The sequence below is a fragment of the Takifugu rubripes genome, chromosome 22 (assembly GCF_901000725.2).
Source record: "Takifugu rubripes chromosome 22, fTakRub1.2, whole genome shotgun sequence".
In the NCBI taxonomy this organism is placed as follows: domain Eukaryota; kingdom Metazoa; phylum Chordata; class Actinopteri; order Tetraodontiformes; family Tetraodontidae; genus Takifugu; species Takifugu rubripes.
The window spans coordinates 11,214,412-11,236,271 of record NC_042306.1 but is presented as its reverse complement, the minus strand read 5'-3'; the positions used below and the strand labels follow the sequence as shown (position 1 = coordinate 11,236,271).

The 21,860-nt window shown below is 46.2% G+C and overlaps 2 protein-coding genes across 10 annotated transcripts in view; both read left to right on the top strand.

The window, feature by feature from the left end:
• The first annotated feature begins 1,473 nt into the window (after positions 1 to 1,473).
• Positions 1,474 to 3,581, top strand: ifi30a (IFI30 lysosomal thiol reductase a). Its single transcript, XM_003975716.3, has 7 exons — positions 1,474 to 1,697; positions 2,251 to 2,439; positions 2,565 to 2,639; positions 2,727 to 2,813; positions 2,915 to 3,067; positions 3,228 to 3,296; positions 3,378 to 3,581. The coding sequence occupies exons 1-7, from the start codon at positions 1,575 to 1,577 to the stop codon at positions 3,408 to 3,410; spliced, it is 729 nt and encodes a 242-aa protein (XP_003975765.1). The 5' UTR covers positions 1,474 to 1,574; the 3' UTR covers positions 3,411 to 3,581.
• A 658-nt stretch (positions 3,582 to 4,239) lies between these two features.
• pde4ca (phosphodiesterase 4C, cAMP-specific a) overlaps positions 4,240 to 21,860 on the top strand; it is a 28,707-nt gene continuing 11,086 nt past the window's right edge. For 2 of the 9 annotated variants that reach the window (XM_011616584.2, XM_029831595.1), the window contains exons 1-2: positions 4,240 to 4,345; positions 5,059 to 5,258. In XM_011616584.2, the coding sequence (XP_011614886.1) occupies positions 4,307 to 4,345; positions 5,059 to 5,258 (239 nt within the window). In that variant the 5' untranslated portion in view covers positions 4,240 to 4,306. Of the gene's footprint in view, positions 4,346 to 5,058; positions 5,259 to 6,858; positions 7,849 to 10,197; positions 10,526 to 10,641; positions 11,218 to 15,909; positions 16,466 to 21,860 lie in introns of those variants that run through there. The other 7 variants (XM_011616586.2, XM_029831596.1, XM_011616588.2 and 4 more) reach the window with 5 other exon arrangements.

The window sequence follows — 21,860 nt, the reverse complement described above, 5'->3', positions numbered from 1 at the left end:
CGGACATCATTTTTTTAATAAATCATAAAAAATGCATCAAAACATGTAACAAATACGTGTTACAATTAGATTACCGCACAATAAATGTAGGAATTCAGTGCAAGGCTTCTCCAGGAACAAAAAGAACTTTATTACAGGCTAATCTTACATTAGCCGTCATTACTAGCAACGAACGTTAACACTTGTGCTAACACCGCCATCGAATGGACAAACATACAAACACCCACAATAAATCCCGAAGACGACGCTGGGATACAAACAAACTGTACATATCGACGTCCCTCCTAGCCAATGGGATTACAGGAAGATGCTAGGCGATAGCCAATGGCAGAGCAGCTACAAGCATGTTTGTGTTCGCTAAACTCCGCTAGTAGCAGCGGTAGCGTATTTTTGCCTTTCGTGTCCTGAAATTTCTTTTGTAACAAGAGGAAATATTTTCCCGTTTCGTAACCTGAAATTTCGCATGTAGAGACATTCGTAAGTAGAGGTCCCAGTGTACCAGGGACAGGTCATAAAGGGGACATGTCCTGATCTGAGGGACAATATTAGAGTCTCTTGTCAACCTACTGTGCATTTTTTTGGACAGTGGGAGCAAACTTGAGAATGCAAAGTCCACATACAAAAGGCCTGAGTTGGAACCAAACCCAAAACGTTCTCGCTATGATACGAGTGTGCCGACCAAAGGTTGCTGTTAACTGTTTTTTTTTCTTCTGTCATGATCTAACCAAAGAACTCAAAACACAAAGCGCTGGTTCTTCATGATTCCAGAGAAAACTATCATGCGAGCGTCAGCAGGTAAGGAAGGGCTGCAGAATCGGGGCTGTTTCGCAACACCTGTGGATTGCAGAACTGAAGTGAATCATGTCTTTTTTTTAAAAAAACAACCCAATGATATTGCAAAACCAAAGAGAAAGAACTGAAGAAGCCTTATCCCTTTGTCAATCATACACAGAACATGTGATGGTGGACATGAGGAGATGAACACAGAACATGTGATGGTGGACATGAGGTGAATTCAAGACATTTTCACGCACAAACTGAACCAAATTGCAGTGACAGGAAAAACACATTTAAGAGAAGCATAAAATTTACAGGTTTAAAGTGAATTTAGTTGTCCTGATTCTGTTTCAGACTACAAATACTGCACATTGGGTTATTTATTTATTTATTTTAAAAAATCAATCTCATGACACATTTTAGAACAACAATAATAACAATAACAACAATAATAATAAAGGTTTTAATTGAGGTTCATAATATAGAATCAATTCCACTTATGTCCATATAAATACAGCAGTTTGCACAGGAAGAATTGAAAGGCAACTTTTTAAAAGTCTAAAACAAAGGTGTCATTTAACCAAACATCTATTTTAAAAAAATCTCAACACTTACTACTACTACTACTACTAACGGAGTTCTTGGCAACAGGTGACGCTTCCTGCAGCCAATCAGGAAATAGATGCTCTCCGCGTCTGGTGCAACGTTTAAAGTTGCTCGGCGCAGTGGGTTGTAGGCAGTTGCCACTGGTTGCCGACGAGATTGTCTGTTTTCTTAAAAAGTGACTCTAAAAGAAGATGAAGGGTGCGATCCTGGTGGTTTTGAGTGCACTTTTATACATTCAGACCGGCGGTTGTGCTTCCTGCTCCTACCCTCCGTTTAAATGGTGCTCGTCTCTGACCACGGCCATTCAATGTGGGGTAAGCAACCTGTGGGAATATATTCTGTTTTAACAACTTTTCTTTCCTCCGTAACTCGTTTGTTACCACCCGCAGAACTTCGCATCACGCATGATAAAAAAGTAGAGCCAGTTCTTGGTTAAATCACTTTTCTCAAATCACTGCGCCATAGCAGGCGATAACAACTTTTAAAATAATAATAAAAACAATTAATTCCGATCAATAATTCTTCTCAGAGTTTAAAAATGAGCAGAACACCGGAGAATAGTCCCCGGATTTTCAAATGTTGCTAAAGAATACTCATTTAACGTAACGCGCCTTCTTAAAAGCGGAAGTCTCCCAACAGCGGAGGTGCACGCCCACTGACGTAAAATGCGCTTATCGCAAAAAGAAGCATCAGATTCATGAGATAAGGATGTCGCCTTTTGTAATCTCTTTTGACAAAGAAGCCTCAGTGATGCATTTGTTCTGAAGCACACATTCTGGTATCCCAGCAGTTTCCCAGTTCCAAATGGGGTCACAGTAAAACAGTGATCCTAAACTCGTAACTTCCATTTCTATTCTTGTTTTTCAGGTTCTAAAGGAGTGCCTTTTATCCAACTTCACCAAGTCGCACCAGAAAGCAGATAAAGTTGACGTGGTGGTTTATTATGAGAGCATGTGTCCTGCTTGCAGAGGATATATGAGTTTAATGATTTTCCCCACCTGGGTGATGCTGAGTGACATCATGTCCCTCACTGTTGTGCCTTATGGCAATGCAAAGGTATGCCGGGAAGTGTTTGGGACTTTTTCAATTAACCTTGAACTTTAATTATCATGAGATTATCAAGAGGAAGTATATTCTATTCAGACCTGTCTGAATACACTGTTGCTATTATTCCCTTACAGGAAACGTATAATGGCCACAAGTACATTTTTGAATGTCAGCACGGAGAAGAGGAATGTCTGGGCAACATGATTCAGGTGAATTTACAAAAACAATTGCACAGACTTTTGTTCGGACGTTTGCCGGTGACTTGATGTGTGATGGATGTCCTCTGTTCATCAAAGACGTGCTTGCTGAACTTGACCAAATCGGCCTTCCCCGTCATCTTTTGTATGGAATCGTCCACGGACGCCATCAAGTCAGCCAAGGCTGTATGTACCCGTGCCTCTTCACCAGCTTTGGGCCAATCACTGACATTTTCCTTGACAGGTTCACAGTAATGTGCCATCTTTTCCCTGCATTTTTCCCATAGTGTGTAGAAATCTACACCCCTGAGTTGGACTGGGACACCATCATGAAGTGTGTGAATGGAGACCTGGGAAACCAACTCATGCATCAGAATGCATTGAAGACCAAAGCGCTACAGCCTCCACACCAATATGTTCCCTGGGTGACCATTAACGGGGTACGGTTTCAGTCCATTTACCGGTATAGGAACAAGAGACACAACAGGCATTGTTGAACTATATTCTGTGATCAATTCCTGCCCATTAAACACAAGGATTGATTTATTTTCCAGCCATGTTTTCAGTAACCGTTGAAGTACTTTCTGTTGTGTTTTTTAGGTGCACACAGAGGAACTGCAGGAGAAGGCCATGACTTCTCTTTTCACTCTGGTCTGCAGCATGTACAAGGTACAACTGATGTCACAGTGCCTGAAGTATTTTATAATGTTCAGTTGACCATCATTAATGGCTATTGTCTTGTTTTGCCAGGGCACCAAGTCTCCAGCCTGTGGAGGGAGCTAGAGACAACACAGAAACTACCTCACAAGGAGTTCTGCTTTATAGCTTTGGGCACCCTGCAGCAACTGTGGCCATTCACTAACACTGACAGGTTACATTAGATCGTTATCTAAAGGGACAAATTTTTGGCAATTTTTTTCTTCAGAGCATACAATAAAAATGTTTACAAATGTAGCGTTTTTCATTGAAACTTCTTGGTATTGTACTTGTGTGTTGGTCCTCCAGAGGGCGCTGTTTCTCATCTGTAGCGTCGACAACGTGTGGCGAAAATAACCAGGACATTTAAAGGCGCAGATAATTGTAACCCACAGGCCCAAAACCACTTCTGAAACGGGGGACAAGCCTGGGAAAATACGGATCTCATTGCAGAGGGAAACCTGTTTCCTGAATGTGCACAAGACAATAAAAACCAGAAAACGACTTTCATGAATAACGGCTGATGCTCAAAAGTCGTTTAGACACGCTCACCTGCGCACATGAGTAAAACAGCTACAGATAATTTAAATGTCATCTTTAAATGTGGGGCTGATATAATGAAAACGATGTTGGCAGCAGCTTCATTGAGGCCGGTCCAACTAGTAGATCTGCATGTTTAAGACGTGCTGATGCTGCAGTCTGATAGGTCCACATGAGAAATTGCAGCTTTCCTCCCTCCAGCCAAGTTAAATATAATTTTTTTTCACTCATCCTCGCTATATTTCCATTTTCCAAGGTTTTAGATACTCTAGAATATAAGCTGTTAAAAAGTATTCAATTTAAGAGGTTTGATGAGGGTTTAAAGGGCGTGTGAGATCTGGTCCACACAGGCTGCCTCATATCTGATCCTAAATGTGGTATCTTTATCCTCCTCATTGGCATTTCCTTCCCATTCTTGTTGTTCTCATGATACAGCTTTTAGTATGCGGAGAAACCTGTCAAAACTTTTCCACTTCCCTGAGGTAAGGGTGAATCATTTCTAAATTTCTGTGCGTTTGGGCTAATAACATAAAACGGACTAGCTCTAAGAAGAAAGCAGCGAGTTTCTGTTGTATAAAATAATAATTATCCGGTCTGTTTCTATCAAGACCTGTGGAGAATACTATTAAAATGACACGTATATTTGATGAGAAACCAGTTATGTCAGTGTAAACACAAATGGAGAGCCGGGGCTTGGAAACATAATGTTGCCAATGTTCTTTTTTAACACGGGAATAAAGCCAAAGTTGTACAGTGTGAAGAGCGTTAAAGAAAAGTGCATGTTTTAGCAGATGCGTATTAGGTCACAGGATGCAACAGAAAACAAGGCCTCTTATCTGTTTCCCTCAAAAGTTGACATTGAAACAGTTGCCCCGGGAGCCGAATCCCAACCACAATCTCGCTGTGACAACCGCCTTTTGTGTCTTTTTGTGTGATAGTGTGTGTCTCAGGACCCGATATCAGATCAAACCTCCAAAAAGAATGAATATTTGCTTTTACCGAGCCTTGTGCTTTGTTGTCTGCGCTTGTATCGTTAATGTTGTCTTCCCACTTTTGAATAAGTTTTGTTTGTTTGTTTTTTGTTTCAAATATCTTACAAGAACAGCGCTGCAGCAAATCAAAGATCGTTAAGCGAAGAGACGCTGAGCTCTGAAACCTGTGTCATGATTTCTTTTCCTGCTTTTGTCTGTCCCAGAGACAATGGGACTCTTCAGAACAGGATCTCTTTCTGGAGCCGCTCCAGGACCCCGATATCAGATGCGCCGTGAACAGGCTTTTCTCGGGCACCCTGCTCCTGCCCAGGCTGTCCTGCAGGCCGCAACCTCTGACCTCAACCCGGAGGATGAAGCACTCCAGGAGCCTGGGAACTCTGACCAGCTGCATGTCCAGAGAGCTGTAAGTCTCTAAGTTTATACTTGTTCCCAAATTGTTTGCCCTCTTCCAGGTTAATGGTTGAATGAACCCTGTCAATCAATAACTGTCACTTTGGCATGTTGTGGTCACGGAGGCCCAGATAACTTTGCAGCATCAGAACCCTCCTGCCTCCTCTATAAAGGCTGCACTCGGCACAGCCTTACGACGGTGCTTTTATGAAGTACGGCTCCTTGAGCACATATTTGCTTAAACAAAAGAATCCTATGTACACAACACACAGCGTGTAGATGTTGCTGCTGCAGAAAAGAAATACATATAATGACAATGTGGCGTGGCTGGATGGAAGGCTGGATGAGCTTCACTCACCTTTAGGAGCACTGAAAGCACAGCTGGGAAAGCAGGTACAAAAGAGTAAAGTTGTGCTGCCTTCTCTTTCTTTGTAAACCACATGACTAGAAAGATGATGTTGCTTTGGGGCAAAGATTAACTTCAGATGTGAAAGAGGCTGTTTTATTATTATTTCATTTATTACTAAAATGCCTGGGGATTCCTATTTTGTCCAGGCTGGGTGAGAAAAGATTATACAAGTGCATCCATATATGTTGTTGCTTAAAACCCCCCAAATCTTGAGGAATACAAACGTACGGCTGCTATAATTGCGCTTGCGGCCACTTGGGGGCAGCATAACTGGTTGTAGAAAGAATTTGGACATATTTAGGACACGGATTTTTGTGGCTATTATTGAGGATAGAAGACTGGAATGTATCATTCTTCCAAATCAATGCACGCAATAAGGCTACAGCTTCATCATTCTGGCTAAAATATTGAGTCCAATCCATTTTAAATTCTTAAAAGGCTGTTTAAAAGGATTGTATAAATACACATGGACAGGAATAGGCCTTGAGACTAAATCTTGACGATAATGTATGTTACACTGTTTGCATTGCGAACGCTGCCTATTTACACAATGCTGATAGTGATACAAATCATGAGCGAGTGTGTATTGTTTCATGATGCCACACGTGTTTAACGATGTCGGGTTGTTGACAGTTGGGACAAAAAAAAGAAAAAAAGAAAGCAGTGCTCTGTGCTGCAAAGAGATTAACAACAGCAACCAGCTCCTCGGCATATAAAAGAAGCATCAGCATTTTTTTTAAAAACTGGGACGCACTTAGAAATTTCCATTCACTCCGATGGCCAAATCTCAGAGGAGACTATCAAAGCAGATGCTGAGATAACTGCACGACGCGCTGGTGACCCGTGCAAAATAGCATTATGAGACACCCCTCTTGATGCTAAACCCGACGGGGAATCTGACATCTCTGCGTGTACATCCCTAAACGATAATCAAAGAATCATTCTTCCTTGCTCTCCCAACCATCTGTTGGTCATAGGTTCAGTCCTGTGTCAGATGCTCCAGCTCCTTAGGTTATTCTAGTGACTCCTGACAGCACCGGTGTTGAGCTCCTTGGTCACAGGAGGACCCCTCCTCGATCTGTAGCGATAAAAAAAGACTTTGGTCGGGGGTGAAAATGATGTTGCCTCTGGTCACAGATAGAGAGCGCCATCGTGACAGCACCCATGCTCTCTGTTAGCTTTTATCTACCTCTGCTTTTTATAGTCAAAGGCCCTTCATGTGACTCCTCCTGGTACGCCCGGAGCATGTGAAAGGCAGAGGAGCCGTCTCTGAGGAAATCGGCAACTTCTCAACAAACGGCACCTCGGGGACCAGTGGAACAGCCTCAGTATGCAAAGTCAGTTGGAGTGAGAGTGAGAAAAGTGAGCCGGAGGGTTGAGCCAGGCACCGGCTGGGAGTTTTTGCAATGTAGGAAGTAATTAAGGAGCGCAATATGAAGTTGGTGAACAATAGTCTTGGTCACGGGAGGAAGGAGGAATGCAGGAGATGGAACAAGAAGGAGGTGATCCGTAACGCTTCACTTCCCTATAAATCAGATGTCCATATTTAGTTGGAGAGAGGGAAGGCTTAGCAGTAATGTAAACAAAGTGTGCAGGAAGGAGGGAGGGAGGCAGAGCGAGTACATAAACGTTAATGTTTGAGGGTTTTTTCCCTCCTCGCACAGCAGTCGATATGATCTCTGTGCAGACAGAAGGAAGTGGTTTCCAGTAGAGATAAAAGTCTGAGCTGGAGGTGCTCTGAGGTTCCATGTGTTTGGGGGGAGGCGTTTGGAGAGACCATGGACAGGCCCAGGATTTGTTCAAACATATGGAAGCGAGGAGAGGACCTGAGGCAATAACTCCAGCGGGAACAGACGAGGAAAGAGTCATGGCACCAAGGAGTCTGATGAAGACGGCTTGATTCGCTTTTGGAACCCGTTTTAGCCAAGCCCAGGTGAACGCTGAGACCGACCGCCATGAGCGAGCTGTGCACGGAGAGCTCCGAGGAGTCCGAACTGGAGGACATTCCACAGGACCAGAGGTTGCCCAGGCTCATCAAGCTCATGCCCAGATCCAAAGCAGGTTCTCCGGGGGGCTCCCCCAAAAATTCCCCGCGCGGATCTCCCCGGAACTCGCCGCTGCTGTTCCGTAAGCTGATGATGAACCGTAGCATCAACCTCCAGAGGCGGCGCTTCACTCTGGCCCACACACCCAGGTAGAGTCGCACCTTTCTGGGGCGCCACATGACGCAAACACCAGTTGAATTTTACTTTTGAACACACCTAGACCGACATGCGAGCGTCTGTTCTGTGCTCCCAACCTGATGTTTGTGGCTGATTTCTTCATCTGTGGGCCCTTCACACCTGCCAGAAAAGCTCCCCTCAGGCTATTGTTATGAAATCAAGCCCCACCACAGGATGGTTCTGTGCTGCTGCGTACAATCAACGCTCTCATACTCCAGTAGTCAGCTGAGACAATTCTGCTAACATCGACTGCCATAACTTCCAGATCTCAAATTACATGTTTCCCTATCTATAAATAGCCCCGTGCACATATATCGAGAACAATTCTATGGAGAATATTTGTGTATATGCTGATGATTGGTTCCTGTGTAAGCTGCCCGCGGTGGAGGTGGTCAGCATACGTGAACCAGCTGTGTTGTTTCGTTTCCTACAGGTGACTTTTGTCACCCTGCCAGCTGTTGTCACCTCAGTAAACAGGCAGCTCGGCAGCGTCCGGCAGCAGGTCGCTCTTCCGCCCCTCGTCCTTCAGCGCGCGCTGATAAAACTGCTATTTTTCAATGTTATCCGCTCCAACACGTTTGATTTATTTCTATTTGATCGGTTATGGTGGTCTGTCCTTTAAAGAGCACAGCTGCTTTGCTGTTTGCTAACTGAAATTTGCTTTTACGAGCCTCAATTATATCAACCCGGGCTCATGATTTCAACACAAATAAAGCATTTCGATCGGCGACAGCGTGAAGGCAAGAGCCATATGAGCATATAGGCAATTAAAGCTAAGTCACCTTAGCCGAAGAAGTGACGGTGGCAGGGTAAATAATCCTGGCCTCATGTGGGGATTGAGACATAAACGCTGAGGTCAGGTCGACGTATTTTCCTTTTGGTGGTGACACGGTGACAAAGATGTTGGAAAAGTTCTATAGTGGGAGCTTAATTTGTACACAGGTGCCTCCCAGTTGAGTATTTGCTCTTTAATCCCTTACACGTACGACCTGGAAACTCTTTCCTGCGTCTTCGGCTTGTTATAAAAGACATTCTTCCCAAGTTACAGCTTGGCTGAATCTCTAGCTTGTGTTTTCAAGTTCTGTCTTATTTTTATTGGCTTAGAACATCCAAAGAAATCCCATGAGGACAGTATAAACGTGGTCAGATCGTGTCAGTTTTGACCACCGCTCCATTAATTTTGATCAGTCTGTCCATATTTTTAGAGGCCAAACAAGATTTTAAAAAAGCTCTTGGCGTAAAAGGTCAGATTCCTGGAGTCTTGGATTAACTGGGGCTAACGGTGGCTTTTACATTGCACAGGTCTGAAGGCCAGCTATCAGAAATGTTCCTCGGCGTATCGGACGCGTCCTGTAACGTCAGAGCTGAAATAAATGGGTGGAGATGAGTTATTGCAGGATGGCTTCTGAGAGGGAGGAATTAAACAAAGTGGAGGTTCAGCGGAAAGTAGGCTTTGCAGGCAGCGCAAATATAGAACATACCCGCGATCTTATGTTCACTTAGTGTCAAAGGTGATGAAACTCTTCTTTCCATTCTGGAGACTTTGTGTCAAGCAAAAGGGTTTCCAATTATCCAACAGAGCTTAAACAGGTTTCGGCCGTTCTAAATACAGAAATTTCTGAAAAATGCGCCAGAATCCCGCAGTTTGGACCATCTGCAGCTTTTTTGACAGTTTCACGTGTATATAGTTACGTGTGTATCTGCATGAGAAATAAATGAATGAATGATCTCGGTCAGGAAGCAGCTCCAGCTGTGGTTGGTAGATCCAAAGGTTTCCATAAATGTAGCCACAAAAATCCTGAAATAGGTAAATAGTATAGTTGCATCTCTTACATGTGATCATATTAAATGAGATGGCTTCTATTCTGTGAATAGGAAAATGTACACGCGTCTCACACACAAACACACACACGCACACACACAGTATTGAAGAACTGATCAATGGCCAATGTGCCATTATCATTGCTGGCATGGACCCAGGCTGGATGCACGAAGAGGGGAACGCTGCACACTTCCTCCTCATCATCATCGTCAAAAACTTTCCATTTTGAAACTTTCAGTTCAGATTGCAAACAATGTAAATAACACATCTGGAAAACCTTCTGCTTCACTTGCTTCAGTCTTTCTCTCTGTGCACTTTATCTCTCTCTCCCTCTCTCTCTCTCTCTCTCCCTCTCTCTCTCTCTTCCTCTCTCTCTCTCTCTCTCTCCCTCTCTCTCTCTCTCTCTCTCTCTCTCTCTCTCTACCACGCTCACTCCACCCCATCCCTCTTCTTCCACAATATCTACTGTATCTCAGTCTCTCTTGTTTGTTGTTTTAAGCCTGAGTTTGGTCCCACCACTCTCAGGAGAGAAGGCTCCACCGGTGGAGGCTGACATCGGGGGCATCTGATGGAATTATGATGCTCTTAATAACCCAAGTTTGACGGTGCAACATCCCAGAGGCGATTTTTCTTCAAACGGATCTGATCTTTACTGGCCCCGGACTGTGGAGGAATTTCATTTGTATCAGGCAGCGGCTCGTTTGGAAGAACTGAAGCTCGCCATTTCCTATTCTGGAGTACCAGGGGAGAAAAGATAATAGAGGAAAGCAAGAAGAGTTTATCTTAGCTGATCTGTGATGAGCAGAACAAAGGGCAACAAGTCCCAGGTGACCTCTTGACAGATGACACCATCCTGTTTCACTTGGTTTGACTCTGGCTGCCAGCGGGAAGACGTGTCGGCTCGCTTTCTGATCGCTTTCTAACAGACTCTTTGCCTTTTTAGGCTGTTCGCATGCACACACGCACCCACGTGTGTGCACGCTGAGCTGGAACTTTGGACATATCCCCAACGGTGCGAGCAAAAGCCGCAACTGCAAATCGAATTTGCCGTTTGATGCACTTTGATTTTGCAGTGACCTGGAAGTATCTCGCCGGATCATTTATCCAGTCGCGTCTCAGAGAAGACAGAGAAGAGCTCAGCAGCTTGAACCCTTCGCCCTCCTTCTCGTTCTTCGGGGGGTCACCTGATGATGCACTTCTGCTTCCCTGTTTCGAATCTCGGCCTTTACCGTGTGCCGTTGTTCCTCCGCCGTCTCGTCACCGGGGCCCGTCGCCTGTAACCGCCGGGAGTCTTGGCACAGCGTCCTGTTCGATACCCGGACACCATGGGGGGTTTGGTTGTGCCACGTCAGTTCGCTCTCTCCATCGCTCACCTCCCAAAGCTGCTGTTCTGACTTTTGCTGATTCCCCAACTCAAACCAGCCCTCGTCCAACCTGCCGAAACGATGATGAACAAAGACTCTCGCTTCTCAAGAAAGACGCACGGCAACTTCTCCACGCGCCGGCACTCCTGCATCGGGTGAGCATTCGCCCGTCGATGGCGTGATCAGCGCTCGCAGGCGGCTGTTGACGATGAGAAGGCACCTTTTTATCTGTCACGCCGCTTCTGCGCTTGTGTTTTCAGCCGCGTCGCAGCTTTTGTTGCTCCTGTGATTAAGATAGAGGCAGGATTTGTTGGAAGAGCAGCCAACAAAACAGCTTGGTTTATGTACAATCCAAAAAAAGTTGCTCTGCTTTCCACTGGTGAGGGTGCACTTGATCCCTGGTTAGCGCAGCGCCCGAGGCGACGCACCAGCACCTACCAAGCCATGCGCTGTTGATGCTTGTGGGTGTTGCTGCTGGTGCACAAGGAGCTTAATTTGGCATCGTGGGCCTGAGGGTTTCACCTTTGATCAACTGCCCCGTCCAACGAAGCACCCCCCCCCCCCCCTCCCATGGTGTCCGTGGGCCCCGGCCAAGCTGCGGCGCCCGTGTCAGGGTTTTATGAGGGGACAGACAAAACATCAGCGCGTTTCATCTCTGTTTTCTGTCTCGTTCTCCCTGGAAACCAAACAGAGAGGGGCGAAATAATGGGTCAGACTCGCTGCCTTCCAAGGGATGAATCAGGGGAAACATGCTCCCCTCGTGCGCACGCCGACGACGCTGAGTGCTTTAATTGCAGTTGTAAGTTGATACGATGGCGCGATTGGCAGCCAGGGTTTCTGCCACTATCCGTATGCCGTAAAGCACGACAATAGCACACGAGGGTCTCAGAATCTGAAAGCCAAAATAAGTTCTTGAGGGAAACGATTCCTTCTTTTTTTTTTTGCACTTTGAAAACTTTGCTTGTTCCTGCAGTGTGGCAGACGTATCTGAACTCTGGGCATGAAGCATGTGCCTCACGAGTGTCATCCGAACTCCTGCAGCCTTGAGCCTGTTTGGATCATATGAGGAGATCAAAGGCGGAGATTTTTTAGACCGCAGAGGCAGAACAGAACGCGCTTTTATTCCCCTTACCTGATTCGTACATCACGCTCGCCGGCTGGAAAAAAAAGACCCAACAACCCAGAAACGGCACAGAAGTGGAATCAGATGAAAGCCAATCCGGGCCTTATTTCAGACACTGAGATATTTGATGAACACTTGTTGCATTTAGTTCAAATAGAAGTTACAAATCTGCTGGAAAGATTGTTTTCTTTGGGGGGAAGGGGGGGGGGTGCTGTTACACAACACACAGACACACACCTACACACACAAAGCAGTTTTTTGTAATGCGTGTGTGTCCATCACCATAAAGACGGACATTCTTCTCTCCCGCACTAAGCGTACCAGGCCTCTATTCATTCCGACATCAAACCGTCCTCACATGCACGCACACGCGAGCGGTTGTTTGCAGGCTCTCCTGCGATTGTGGTGCAAGCCGAGGGCCGAAGAGGCAGACACAACGGCCGAGCGGCTGCGGAAAGAGATAATTTTGACAAAGCACGTGAAGGCGTAGACGGCAGGGCGGCGAAGGAGCGATAGGTGGGACCTGGTTGGAGATAGCGCCGCTTTTAGCGTGATAGTGACTAGAAAGACTGTAAGAGACGAGGAGAGGGTTGAAGTGGGGGTGCGCGTCGACCAAAGAGGGTTTAGATGCGCTTCAAAGCAGGAAACGAAACTCAACCGAGTGGCAGTGATTAAAAGGATAATTAGGAAAACAAGCGACAACTGAGGTCGTCACACTAGAGGGCAACAGTGTCAATGTCAGAGGTCCCAATATAGACGCCCGTTCCCCTGCCCCCCTCAAACACACACCCAGATTCGTCAATAAGGACCTGTGTGACTGTGGCGGGCTGGGAGCTCTGTGCGTCACTGCTGTACTCCAAATTTTCAGCATGACTGATTTCCCCAATCGCCCCCAGAGCCTGATTGATTTCTCCGGCCGGCAGCAGTAGAAAACGGCACCCAACACTGTTGGAATTTAAAAACAAGCATGATTCCCTTCTTGCAGGGTGAGGAGACACAAACATGCTTTCAGTTCAGAAAGAAATGGAAAAACATACCAGATCCTGACATTTGCTACGGTGTTATCTCAAAATGATTAGAATTGTTATGATTTTTTTTTGAAAGGGTGAAACATTGGTTAATTCTGTGATTATTCAGACTTAACATGGCTGAAATTGTTTTGCCACGCTTGAGTTTGGAGGATGTTGGTGGTTTTCCCATGTAGCAGTTCGGAATGTGGCCACTAGGGGGAGAACACAACTAAGTTATGCTCAACCTGCAGCAGAGCAGAAGAATTAAGTCATTAAATACAGAACACAGCAGTTTTTAGAGTTATAATAAATAATAATATCATAATAAATGTTCACCTTTGCAACACATTTAATTTTTTCTAGCATTTTGTTATTAATAACGAAAATTTAGGCTTTTAGAAAGTACATTCGATAGCGAATTGGATTGGCTCGCTCTTCCACTCAACTTATATTGAATCAGAGGTGCATTATGTTATTTTCTGATGTTTTTACCATCTGCTTTAACTACCTACCTTTTGCCTATGTGCTGTACGGTGTCAAGCCCATAAATAAAATCTATTATTACTATTATTCAACAATAGTGAACCTGGAGTCCTACCTAAAATACATGAAAGCTGGTGTTGCCTCCTGCAGTATGTAAATATGTGCTCACTTTAAGGCCTATTTGTACACGTGCACACTTGCCTGCCTTTACATCCTGCTGTTGGTGGGCTGCTTGGATCCAGTTAAACTGTTCTGTTGTCTGCACCATCCCCAAATCAGAGGAGCCCCCCGTGCGTCAGCGTCATGCGAACAGATGGCGGTCTAATGAATCATGAGGCGACACGCTGATACCCTTTACTACGGTACAAGTTGTAACGCGGCGTTTGACATCACCGGCAGGCGGTTTAAATATAGGCTGTAGCAAGTGGCTCCAGCTCACACCTGGCGCTGCTGCTTTGTTGAGCACGCAGCACTGCACCACCAAGGCATGCGTCCGACGTGCTGCTGCCCCAGAGGCCCCCTGCTCCTTTAGTTCCTGTGCTGAAATCATTCCCTAGGACCCCATTTCACCGTTTAAATATCGTTTCTGGAGGGGGGACTCCCGCCTAAAGCCCCTGACGAGGAGGCAGCTCTGATCACGCCACTGTTCCTGTGTAAATACACTGGTGTGTTTAGGTAGCTGCTCCCTTCTCCAGCAGCTGCTTTTCTAACCTTCTGAGCTCCGTTCCACCCCCCCCCCCCCCCCCCCCACAGGACCCCCAGACCCTCATTATGCAGCTCACACTTGAGCAGGGAAAAACCTAGAAAGATAACGTCGTCCATACTGATTTCTAAGCATTTGCCATGTGTTTGTGGAGCCATGGCACGATATCATGCGTCCCCTCCGCGTGTCAGTCACGTATTACTAAACAAATTGTGGGCCAAATTTAAGATGCCACACTGTTTGAGGACTTGTGAAGATTACCCTCTTCTGCCCCCCCCCCTCCAGTCTTGGCCTGCGAGAGCTGCGCAGCACAGCGGTTTCAAGATGAACTTTGAAGAGCAGAGTAATACTTATGTACAATAGTACATCTAGTCTTCAGGCCAGCTCATTATTCTAAATGCACATCTACACAAAGTATCTGTCATGTCAAAATAAAAGCTGCTAAATGCTGGTGTACAACCCCTGCACAACCAGTCTGACCAGTTGGGGTTATTAGTGTTATAATTATTATTACTGTTTGACTTTTCCAAAGACATTTTTACAGATAGGGAACCTTTTTGAGTCATTGTTGCTACGATCAAGAGTCGCATTTGGATTTCGGACTTTGTTTTGTAGAGCTTGATTCAGCTGTTTTGTCATTACTACATCAGCATTAAAATGAACGGAAAGATCACCCTATTGATGTTTCTAAGATGCTCTCTGGGGGTAAAGGCCCTGAGGAGCTGCTGAATCCGTTCCCGGGAACATGGCCCAGAGATCCGCCCCCCCACCCCCCGTCCTTCCCGGTCTCATTTCTCTGAACCCCTCTCAAATATTTCCTGTTTCAGTTTTCATATGAAGCTCACAGAAGGTCGCGCGGCTAAGGTTTCACATTTACTTTTCAAATTTCTTGCCTTCAAAAATACACTGCCGCTGGCCACAGATGACCTTTCAGCCGGTGTGTCCGTGCACGTGCGCGCGCGCGTGTGTGTCCCATTAGCTACTTAGTGTAAGGCCCTATCATACACGTCTTGCCTTCAATCTCTTTACCTAATAAAGACAATGACATACACACAAGCTCCATCTGGACGGGATAATAACAGCGCACGCATGTGTGTGTGTGTGTGTGTGTGCAGGAGACAGAGCATGAAAGGGTTAAAGACTTAAATATTTGAGGAAGGCAGCAACCATCTTGGTTCTCGTCCCACCCCCTTTTCTCAGCTCTGACCTCACGATGCAAGTTGTCCCCCCAGTATATACATAGCTGACCCCCCCCCCCCCCCTTCCACCACCGCCACAGCTACACATATGCACCTATGCAGTGACATTCTTCCAGACATGCTCGCCTGTGCACGTCTCTGCAGATTCGGGGCGGCGGTAGAGTGACAGTGACAGTTTGCCCAGGGGAGAGGAAAGGCCTCTGTTTGTTCTGTGATTAAAGGTGTTGCAGCTGTAGGGGGGGGAGGAGGAAGCGGATAGAGAAACAGAAGAAGGGTAAGAGAGAGAGAGGGAGGGAGGGGGAAGCAAGTGGGGGGGGGGAAAGGGCAGTCCTGCTGGTCCACATTTAGACCCAGGGCAAAGGCAAGATGTACATGTAGAGCGATTAACGGAGCTCCGGCGAGGGTGCTGAAAGGTTGTTGTTGACCTGGAGGTGTCCACGAGGAACCGAGACGCTCTCTCCAAACGTTACCCAAAAGCTGAAGGAGAATTTCAAGCCCCCGGCCGGGATGGATTGCGTCGTTGTCGTGTCCTGGAGCCGCCGGTGGTAGAGCGTCCGCTCCAGCCAGGGGTAATGAGAACTCCTGGGAGGCCGTGGAGAGCCGGGCATCCCGACAGAGCGAGACTGACGAGGACGCGGGCCAAGTTGAGCAGGGATGAGAGCGGCCGCCAGCTGAGCGGAACCGACAGAGGAAGAGCGGCGGGACGGCAGAGAAGAGGAGGGTGAGGACGAGTTAGGAGAGAGGGGACGAAAGGGAGATGAGTGTGCCGACAAACTGTGGGTTCTGTCACTCCATGGAGCGGAGTGTCGGTGTGAGGAGCGGGAGCATTTGGGGATCGCCCCGCGCCGTCAACGGGCCTATTGACATCGTACAGAAACACAGGCGGTAAATAAGAGTCATTTCCTCTCACATCAAGCTGCTTAATGCCCCCACGCAGGTTATGGACGCGCGCAGAAACAGCCAGGTTCAAACGCACGTGTTACCACGGCTTTCCAGAGCAGGTTCAGAGGGATCGGAGCGGCACCCCGACTTAGTCAGAGCCTAGTTCTAAAAGTTCTGCGGAGATAATGGCTGTTTGACTTATTACGCAACAGCAGCCTTGAGTGTTACTAATTTGTATGTTACACGACACGGTCACCGTTGTTATAAGAGACGCTGCAATGTTGATTACGCGGTCTTGTTTTGACTTTTCAACATCAGCACCAGCGGCGGGAGCAGCCAGGGACGTTCTGATCCGGCTGACTGGCGTGTTATGACCCTGAATGAGGTGCTTTTAATTTGGAAGCACTCCGGTTCGTCAGGAAGTGTCAGATTAGCATTTTTTGCCATAACCAGGTGGTTTTCCATGAGATTTTGTCCAGGTGTTTATCAAGTGGCATTTGGCTGTTCTATCTTTATTTTCCTCTAATTTTCCTGTTAGCTTGTTAGCATTCTTAGCTACATCAAACTCTCCTGGTCACCCAGACCAGAAATTAGGGCTGGGGCCTGAAGAGCGGCTTTGCTTTTATTTTGAAGGCATGTTTCCATATCTAAATCATAGATAGATCCTCAAAGATGGCATCTACTGGAAAAAGAGCATTCATTTATAGTGAAGGCAGGTTTTTTTTAAAGGTACGGAGGTCTATTTATTTGCTTAAGTCTTTCAGATAACCACAATCTTTTGACATAACTGTAAATTTGGGTTACGTTGTGGTGTCGGAGGGTGAATTAATTAACTAAGTATGAACCGAAACGCTGCTTTTTGTATATCACCTTTGAACGAAGTAACCAAAATTTGGTTTTGGAGCGCAACTCGCAGATATTTAACCTTCTTTCCTGTCTGTTCAGCCCGGATGGGGGATTGGGGGGGGGGGGGGATGAGAAATCTTCATCTTGCTTAATTCGTCAAAACATTCCATGTGAGTTTTGGAGCCAGACTCGCGTTTCAGGCGCCAACAGCAGTCACAAACGTTTGACTGGAGATGGACGCGCGCAGGTAAATTACCGTTGAAATCTGCCAACTCAACATCGTGGCGGTGAATCCACGGGGGCTGGTCACGGATCAGCTTATTTTCGGAGGTCATTAAGTAATCACATGTAATGTGAAGAGCTCGGCTCCCCCAGGGGCCCCTCAGAGGGGAGGGGCCACCTCTGCCAAATGCATTTTGTCATAATAAAGACGTCCAAAAGTCTTTTCAAGGCATTTAAAGATCGTTAAGGGTTTAATTTGTGGTCTCCTCTGCAGGGACCCCCATTTATCTGCCTCCTGGGGTGGGTTTGAACAGGCCCCGTGGCGTGTGGTTGCAGGCGCGCGCACGCACACACACACACACACACGCACACACACACACACACACACACACAGCGTTAAGCGTTAGCAGTGGCGCAGGTGTTGCGGATTGAACACGGACCTGCGCAGTTTTACCGCCTTTTTCGGACAGGCGCTTCACAGCCGAGAGAATAATTGAGCAATTATGGGATTACGTGCGCGCTCACACGCTGCCGATCTCACTTGGGGAGCTGCACTATTAATACCTCCACGCTGATCACGTTACCGTACTGTTACAGAGCCTGTGGTGAACTTTAAACGCTCCTTTTTCGCCTCCCTTCAGCTTCCTTCTGATTTCTGTGCACGTTCTTGCAGGTTCACGGACGCTCGGGGGGGGGGGGGGGCTCCGTGCCCCTGATGCTTGTGCACGCACGCACGCGCGTGTGTTGGTGGCGTCGGACAGTGGTCTTTTTCCTCATTGGTTTATTGAAAACCTACATTGTCTCCGCAGCCTCCAATTTTTTTCCAGTTCGTGACAAAACAAACTGACTGAATCACAGTGGATGCGTTTGAGTGTAGTAAACACACTCACATACACACACACTCACATACACACACGCACACACCCTTGTTAAATTTGCAGAGCAGCTGTTAGCTTTGAAAGAGGTCATCTGCAGCCTGTGTATGCAAATACTGCCACGAAAAGAACTACATCCCGTGCTAATTACCAAAGAGAAATCTTATTTCATCATCCTGTTCTCTTTCTCAGACACACACCATTGAGTGAACGTCGACGTCTTCGCACGCAGCCATACGAAGTTTTCCTAACCTATTGTGCGTCTGCTTTTTTGTGATGTTCGCTAACACAACACTGGCTCACATTCTTTTAAAGGCTTTTTTTTTTACCCCACAAGTTTAAACAATGGAGGCTGATTCCTATCAGTGTTGCGCAATTTCTATTCTATGACTTCGAAACGAACAGGGCGACGTATTGGTTTTATTTTTGCTTGGTGATATGATACAATGCAGGAAAGGTCATTGGCTTGTTTTATTTTGTGTTGTTTTTATAACTCAAGCTCCAAACCTAATTTAAAAATTCAGTTATGTTACTGTTTTTAGAAAATGGACAGTATAGATATTATGTTTAAACAGTTCCCTTGTGTTTTTCAGTCGGGAGATTAGACAGAAAGGAAGACAACAGGGGCAAATGGGGCAGACTTATGGCCAGAATGAATGTTCCCCCTCACACTGCTGCCCACACAACAACAATACCACTGAAATCAGATAAACAGGCAGCTTTTGGAAATACTCTCTTTCTGGAGAGATACATATCATCCCAAAATTACATTTTCCAAAGAAAATAAATGAAATGCTAGCCTAGCATTAGCTTCCTCTTCCATTATTATGGAAATCTTCGATTTGCTGACGACTTTAACGTATATCAAGCATATAATAACATGCCGCATCCAGGATGGCCAAATATAATGTTGAAAGGAGAGGAAGGGCAGGCGAGTCAAACAAACAGGGAGGGTTCTCCCTCTGTGAGGGGCGGCTGAGAAAAGAAAACAAGGCGGCTTTAAGCTCATGTCACACACTGGTCAGTCCTCAGTTAGACAGTAATTCACACATGCTAAATGTCCCTGTGTGTTTTGAAGTTGCTCCAAGAATACTTTGTAGTAGCGTGCCTTCTGACATTCACCACCTCGCTTGACTTTGCTCAGTGTTTTTGAGCTGCAGCTGTGGGAAGTCGCTAGTGGGAAACTCAGCCAGTCCTAATCCCTATTTGCACTAGAACGCCTTTCGTGGGACGCAGCCGCGTCTGCGTCTGCGGGAACGTGCCGCTTAAATGGCAGATTTAGAGAATTCAGAGAATCCGGGTTGAAACCTTCTTCCTTCTGCACTCATAGGAGTTGCAATGAAAGGTAGTATAACTATGAGATCACTGCGACGTGCGATAAATGCTCTCGGCTTTCGTTTCGGTTTTCAAATAGACGGCTGAGCCCGTGCAAGTCAAGTCTGCATGTGTCACAACGGAGGCCTGAGAATGAGGAATGGCGTCTCAGATGACGGCTCGGCCTGGTTTACAGGCCTCCTTCGCTGTCTCGTTCTCACCCGCTCAGCCCCATGCCTCCTGTATTTTAATGCTCCCCAGATGGGATTGACGTTGCCTTGACAGGCGGTGACGCAGGTGGGGTGTCGAGTATCAGGGCCACTGACAGGCTAACATCACTCACACCTTTGCTCGCCAGCAACAGAGGGGCGAACACTTTAACGCCCCCTTTTTTCCCTCTGCAATTAATTTGCATAAAACTCATTACGGTGCCCTAGAGATTAAGGACGAGAGCCGTAGCTTGTTAACATGACAGCGATATCGCACCTAGAGATATTTTCTATATGTTGCTGCTTTTCACTGTCAAGTCAGGATCATGAACATTTCTTTGGTAATTTCCAAATTTGCACAAACTAACACCTCTGTATTGATGTGGTGTTACATTCAGCCCATCAAAGGTGCCACGCACTATTATTTGAATCACTGCACTGTATAAACCTATATGATTTAAACATCCTGTTGAACTCATTCTATAATAAAGCTGCGATGCCGCTCTTGGCCAGTAGAGGGCGCCTGTCCTCAAGGCGCCTGGACGGAGCCTCTACTACAACATAAACATCACTCTTCATCCTCAACAGCTCTGCCTGTGCTACAGTTTTCAACACCTTCCCACTTATCAAGACTATTTACGGACAAAAACGAATCTGTTGTATTTATATTCGTGTCTGGGGCAGAAAATGACTGAGGAGAGGGTGTCAACAGTGGGCGCAACTGGCTGGCATGAGAAAGGCAATAACAATGGAGTCATAGGAGAAGGCCGGCCATCCAAACAGCCAGTGTTTCTGTGGGAGCTTCCTGTCCTGACAGCATTCACGCTGTCTCTGCCCGCTGACCTGTGACCTCGCGAACACAAAAAACCTCCGTTGACATATTTAGTATTGCTTTTGTAAAGTGTGTGCTGAAAGACACAATAGAGGGGGATTTTTATTTTGGTCAAATTTGGGATTTTTTTGAACATGCACACAGTATAAAAGCATGCAATATAATGAGGAGAAAAGAAAGGCTGTATAGGCATGTTTGTATGATGTGTGTGTGTGTATAGTAAAATAAATGTTACAGTCAGCGAGGACACTGTGTTCCCGCTCGTGAGAAAAAAAAAGATTTGAAATGGCAGAAAGAGAAAATGTGGGCTTTTTTTCCCCCTTCCTGCCTTCTAATTTTAGCTCAGGCTTCAAATAGAAGTCTCTGTAAATATTCATGAATGGGGGAAGAATCTCAGAGGGGGAAAATAGAGGGGAGGGCTCTATTTTCTACCTGAAAGTCTATTTTTAGCTCCATCACTGAGTCTCTCCGTGGCCAGCGCAAGGGGAGGCTAAATTTAGCCACACTGAGGCACAGGCGCAATACGGAGACAAAAATAGAAACTAATTTATGGCCGTGGAGGGCAGGGCGACAAGGATAGATGCAGCATCGTTAGGATGGACAAAGAACCAAAGCACTTAGATTATAACAAATCTTTATTTACACCCAATAACGATAAACATTAGCACATTTATCCTCTTCCAACCACATCGGTCATCCTCACCCAATCATATCACGACTGTAGATGTATGTAAAGCCATCGTCGCCGTACTGCGTCCTCGTCCGCTGTAAAGTTTTTATTTACTTGTTTCGCCCTTGTTTCGCCCCTAAACCTGGTGTCCTTCCTCCTCTCCCTGAGTCGGCAGCAGGAATCTGTCACATGTTGGGGGCTTCTGCTCTACTCCTGTTACGTAATACCCGGTAACACACCAATATCGTATCCTCACGCAGCATCCTGGGAGGGTTCGGGGTAGAAGGAAGGCTGCTGCAGGAAGGGCTGGGGAGAGAAATTAGAAGGATGTTTGGATGCTGCACATTCTGCACGGCAATTAGAGCCGCGCGGGGGCATGAAAACCCTCTAATGTTGCATTTTATTGAAGCTGGGGGTCATGTTGAGAGTT

Coding starts and splice junctions, on each gene's coding strand:
- ifi30a (XM_003975716.3), top strand. CDS start 1,575: ATGAAGGGTGCGATCCTGGTGGTTTTGAGTGCACTTTTATACATTCAG. Junction 2,440..2,564: donor TGCCTTATGGCAATGCAAAG/GTATGCCGGGAA, acceptor ATTCCCTTACAG/GAAACGTATAATGGCCACAA. Junction 3,297..3,377: donor TGGTCTGCAGCATGTACAAG/GTACAACTGATG, acceptor TTGTTTTGCCAG/GGCACCAAGTCTCCAGCCTG.